This window comes from Phoenix dactylifera, unplaced genomic scaffold (genome assembly GCF_009389715.1).
Source record: "Phoenix dactylifera cultivar Barhee BC4 unplaced genomic scaffold, palm_55x_up_171113_PBpolish2nd_filt_p 000327F, whole genome shotgun sequence".
In the NCBI taxonomy this organism is placed as follows: Eukaryota; Viridiplantae; Streptophyta; class Magnoliopsida; order Arecales; family Arecaceae; genus Phoenix; species Phoenix dactylifera.
The window spans coordinates 7,859-13,764 of record NW_024067791.1 but is presented as its reverse complement, the minus strand read 5'-3'; the positions used below and the strand labels follow the sequence as shown (position 1 = coordinate 13,764).

Below are 5,906 nucleotides of genomic sequence, written 5' to 3'. Positions count from 1 at the left end.
TTCTTGGACGATTCATAGACACATAAATAATATGAATGAAAAGATGCCTTTTATTTATTCAATAATAAATAGTCAAGTACAAAATTATGTCCCTAGAAATAACAATGTGTCAGCCAGATTGGCTTCTAGGGCATACATCTAACACCGACGACTCCTTGCGGCGACAAATCGAGAAGAAGATCAGAGGAGAAGCTTGGAATCGGTGGCTTGATCTTCGGTGAACTTGAAAGAGAATGAAGGAGGTCTTTAAATAGACAAGTCCGGCCCTATCCGACTAGTCTTTGGGTGGTGATGAGACTCTGATCACCATCATGATCGAGGAGGAAAAGACTTCCAGCCGGAGTCTTCCTCCCATTCCTCCCACACATGCATTGCATGTGAAGTTAGCCCAAATATTGCTGGGCCGGTCAAGTAGAGCGGACCCAGTCCACTGGTTTCACAAATACAATTAGTAAAAGTATACCATAATTGAAATTAAGCAGGATCGCAATACAAGTTAATCAAATACAAAAGATGCGAATGATAAAGTTAAATTATGAAGGCTTACAAAAATGATTGTATAATGTAAGAAATGTTTTAGCTTTGTACTTGAAATTTCTCTTAAAATGGTGTTCATCTAATTCATTCCATACATCCTATTGAACTTGAGCTGATTTATCACAAATATAAATCAATTTAAAACATATATTCTTATAACATTAAGAACGAGTTGGAAATTACAACTCCAACCTTAATCAGGTGACGGACAAGCATGCATTTGGATTGGGCTATAGTATAAAATTGAAACGTTTGAATATCTAGGAATTAGGAGAGGAAGCCGAACTGATCCTCATACACACAACTTCAAGCCGGAGCATCTCAAACTACATCTAAGTTCGTTGAAAATGAGGCAGTGCTATTAATCAGAAACAAACCAGGAAAACAGCTTGATTGGTTCAAAAAACAAAATATACAAAGATTGATATAGGGGGAACAAAATTTAATTGAACAAAGATAAAAACATTTGAACAAGAAAAATCTGTATGACGCTAAATCCTATAAAGAGCAAGACAACAACTGCAACACCTGTTCACATAATCCTGATGCAGAAGTAACCCCCTCCAATGCCCAACTTCTGATAGCAGTAAAGAAAAAGCGTAGTTTTATGTGCCACTCAACTCCACATTGTTGCAGTAGGCAATATTTACATTAGGTCCACACCACTTATTTCCCTAATTACATCCTCATCTAACAAGAAAAATGTGTGTTGCGCCCCAACCTCTTCAACATATCAAGAATTCCATCAGCCTTTCTACGAGCTCTTCTAGTACCAGTCTGAGCCAGAGCAGAGATCGACCCATTCAATTTCTCATCCTCCCTGACCTCCCTCCGTTTTGTTGGATCATACATACAGACTGCAAAGAGGGCCACCACAGCATTTTCTTTGTTCCGTTCGCAGGTGCTCTCCCTGATGATGCCAAGCAAACAAGGCACCCCCCCACTCTTACCAATCTCTTCCAGTGCTTCTTGGTCACCTGATAGCAAAGCAAGGATAGCCAACGAGCCATCTACAAGAGATTGATCCTTGATGGCCTTCAAGACTACACCCACTGCCCCTTCCTTCACCGCCTTCGTCCTGTTCTCATGGGCCATGCAGATGTTAAAAATAGCTGATGCTGAATCCTTCTTGGCAGTTTTGCTGCCTTGCTCGAGGAGCTCCAGAAGGGGTTTGATCGCTCCCAATTCACCAATCTTAAGCTTGTTGGAATCAAGTGCTGATAAGGTGAATAGCGCCGCAGCAGCATTGCTCTGAGTCTCCATGGTTCCATTCTTCAATGCATCAATGAGGAAGGGGATGGCTTGGGGATCATCTCCAACAATCTTCTTATTGCTTTCATGGATTGAAAGATTTAGAATTGTAGTCACAGTGTCCTCTTGGACTTCTGGATCACAATTCAAGCCTGGCACAGAGAGAACTGAGAGCAAGTGGGGGATTGTGTCTGGTTTCTCCCCTATGAGGGCTCGGAAGGACCTGTTGTGCTTGGTGAGAAGCCGGATCTCCTTCATGGCTTGCTTCTGCCCAGGGATGGAGGACGAAGAAATCTTTTCGAGAAGCTCATACAGTGCACTGCGTTCTTTTCTTGTGATCAGGGTTTCATCTTGGCTCTCAAGTGCAGGCAGAGGGATATCATGCTCCATACACCATTCAGATATCATGATTCGGACCATGTGGTTGGGGATGAGGATGGTGTTGGGGAGAACCTGCCGGGTCTGCGGGCATATCCGGCTTCCAGAATTCAGCCACTCCTGAATGAATGGCCGGTCGTAGGTCTGAACAAAAGACAGCCACATAAGTAACTCAATTCACACAATGAAGCAGGGCTATCATACAATTAGAGAACACAGTACAAATCAGAGTCTTATAACAGAGTGCTGCAACTCCCATATTCCAATTCACAATCTGCGAGTTGGAAAAGAACCCGAAAGATTCAAGTAAAACCTAGTTTCTTGATCCCAAGAAAAGATTTTCCTAAGTAGCAATAGATATCGAAGCCAATACAAAACCGGTGATAACAGATTCCGACACAGAGTCTAAGCATCGAAAGATTCACACTAGCTTCCAGTAATTCTAAAACAGAGTCTAAGCACTGATTAAGAATCCAATTCTTGTCAAATTCTGGAATCCAAAAACAAAGTGGGGTAAATCTAAATCACAGTCTAAGCACTGAATCGGAAGAGGGAATTTAAAATAAACAAAATGCCCACATTAGAACCCTGCAAGATGAATAATTATGAACATATATTGGGCAATCGACAAAGGAAATAGAAAAAGCGTAACTTTCTCTTTTAAAGGAAACGACTCTTGTTGCACAACCTAAAAACTCTCAAAACCTCATCGAAAAGATTTAGACCCCAATTCAACCAGTAAACAAAATAACCAAGCAGATTGAGCGTTCAGGGGCTTCTTCAAGAAACGATGCAAGTACTCGAATTAAAACCTTATTCACCAAGAACTTTCTCCAATATTGAAATCAACATTTCCAAACTAATCGATATGAATACTTGCAATCGCTACAGAGAACTGGGAAGAAGCCCTAAACCTAACGATCTTTACCTGCCCGGAGGCCAGAATCACCGGATCCTTCATCAGCTCGGAGGAGATCGGACACAAGAAGTGCTGGGGGACCGCCGGCGATCCGAACGTTAGATCCTTGAGCTCCGAGATCACCCTCGACGCCTCGTCGTAGGTCTCGATCCGGCCGTCGTCCTCCTCCACGATCAGCATCACCAGCCTCCTCAGCTCTCTCTTCAGCTCCCCGGACTTCCTCGCCACGGCCTGCTCCGCCTCCGCCGCCCCATATTTTGCCATCCCCCTCTCCTCTCTCTCTCACTCGAGATTGGATCGACCAAGGTTTCTCTTCTCGTCTTCTTCTCCTTCCTCTCCTACCTCTTCATTCATATCCCCTCCTCCAAGCGAAACCAAAACGAAACCGAACGGAGGGGATATTTAAGCCTTTTATAGATAATTAAAAAAATTTAAAAGTTTCAATATTTAGCAATTAATTCTTGCCTCGCGAGAAGAAGCTCCATGCCATGTGGCATAGCCTTTTTTTTTTTTTTTTTTTTTTCGCTTAAAAAAAGGGGTAGGGGGAGGAAGGGACAAGCCCATCCCCGCGTAGCAGCCCCCACTGGGCCCCCGCCCCGCCAGAAGAATGTTCGATGCGGGCAGAAATGGCCGTGTGTTGGGCACCCCGACCAGTTTTACTCATACCCTCCCCACCCGTGGGCCCGACTCAGCTACTTCTCTGAGCTCTGGCTCGAGTCCCACGTGTGAGTACGTCACACCCGGCACCATCCCGGCTACTAGCGGTTCAAGAGCGGTCCTACACCACAAGTCCAAGCAGTGGCCAAAGTAATGAGCTCCGGTCCACAATTTAATCGTCGCCGCAGCGATTCGAACTTGGGACCTTGTGGTTAGAATTGCTGCCCAGTACCACTAGACTACCACCTTGGTGGCCGTGGCATAGCCTTTTGAACCAACATACACAACACCTGGAAGTGGCGCATCTTGACGTCCAAGTTAGGCTGCGAAGGACTATTTTTTTTCAGTTATCAGAAAAAAAAAAAAAACTTTTTTCAGCTACCAAAAAAACTTTTCGTTTTTTTAAAGGGTGGTTCGTAGGTTGTACCGTGGATACAAGTTACCGGTGAGTAGACCTGGCTTTGGACTGTGCGACGTGCTTTTCTGGCGGCGGCTTGAGCCTTGCGAAGAATGCAAGGGTGCTTATGCGCAATGAATGGCAGCATGATGGAATATGGCTCAGATTAGATCATTAATCATATTTATCTTAATTGAAAATTATATACCTTTATCTATTTTATTATTGTTTTGAGGCGAGATAGGGCTGATAGAGTTAGGCGAAATGAGTTAAAGATAGATGGAATCAGATCGATAAAACAGCAAAAATTATTTTGTAATATAAATCAAAGAAATAAAAAATATAAAAATAAATATTGGTACTTTATATAACATTAAACAAAATAAAAGTCTACAATATAAAATATAACAAAGTAAATTTTCAACAATAATAAAAACAACAAACAAAAGTTTGTTCTTTAGAAAATCAAATATTTTTTAAACTAAAAAAAGTAATCAATTAAAAAACAAACAACTAAACATGTATTTTGTAGCTTTTTATATAATTAATCTTTCTCAATATCGATTATAATATTTTTTTCATTATCATCATAATAATCATAATTATCGAGGCTTGCATATAATCACGTCGGATTCGAGGCGAGCATTGTCGTTATCCGCATCCGTCATAGGTCCATTATGGTTTTAGAATGAAGACCCATCTCCACCGCCAACTCTAAACAAGTTAGATAAAATCTACCTCATTAAGGTAGAGTTTGGTCAAGTACCTGATGGGGTGGAGTAAATTACCATCCCTATTTTATTTTTCTAGAAGAGCAGGGGATGGGTAGATTACTTATTCGACCCATTAATGCTTCAATGCATCTTAGACCGTTCGATCGAACTGCATAGACTCAAAAAGATAATTATCGTCACTTGTTACTCCACCACTACCGCCGCTCTCCAATGCAACTGCTTGAAAGAATCTAATTGTGTTCTCGTTATTCATCATCATCTTCTCACTTCAACACTATAATAAAATAGTCAATCAGAGACAAAATATTTTGTTACGAAATACAATTTATCACTAATAATTACCATATGACAATGAAATAAAAAGTTCACAACAAAACATCCCTTGCTTAATAGTTTTGATGATGAAATACTATTTCATTGCTAATTTTTGTCATCAAACATAAAGCGCCAATACTCCCACTACTTTATTTTAGCAGAAAATTATTGTTGCAAATATTATTTTAGCAGAAAATATTTTTTTAGTAACAATTTAAGATATTTCTGTAACAAAATATTATTGTTGCAAATACCAAGAATTTAAGTGATGATCTATTCATATTACTAGTTAGTTATTAATTTTAACGATGATGTCAAAATCATCCTCAAATATATATATTTGTGCAAATAAAAAATTAAAAAATATCAGCAATTTTTTATGATGAATTAATTTCATCACTAATGGTTTCATAACTAGTTATAAAATTATATTTTATCATAAATAATTTTTTTTTGTGAGGATAATATTTCATCGTTAATATTTTTGTAGTAGTGACATTTGAAAGTGATCGGTGGGTTCTAGCAGTGATTGCATGCTGAAATTTTAAAATTTTTCTGTGATTGCACATGTTCGAGTTGCCTACGTACCCCTTCACAAGAAGGATCAAGCCATACGTAGTTCTTTTAATTTAAAATCGTAACGAAAAATATTGAATTAAATATTTTAATTCTAGCATGCATAAGAAATCAGATTTCAAAACATCACTACAAAATACAT

General features: G+C 39.7%; 1 protein-coding gene across 1 annotated transcript; it reads right to left on the bottom strand.

The window, feature by feature from the left end:
* Positions 1-881: 881 nt before the first annotated feature.
* On the bottom strand, positions 882-3,473 carry LOC103698710 (U-box domain-containing protein 9-like). Its single transcript, XM_008780753.4, has 2 exons — positions 3,095-3,473; positions 882-2,310 (listed from the first exon to the last, which is right to left on the bottom strand). The coding sequence occupies exons 1-2, from the start codon at positions 3,347-3,349 to the stop codon at positions 1,228-1,230; spliced, it is 1,338 nt and encodes a 445-aa protein (XP_008778975.2). The 5' UTR covers positions 3,350-3,473; the 3' UTR covers positions 882-1,227.
* Between the last annotated feature and the right edge of the window lie 2,433 nt (positions 3,474-5,906).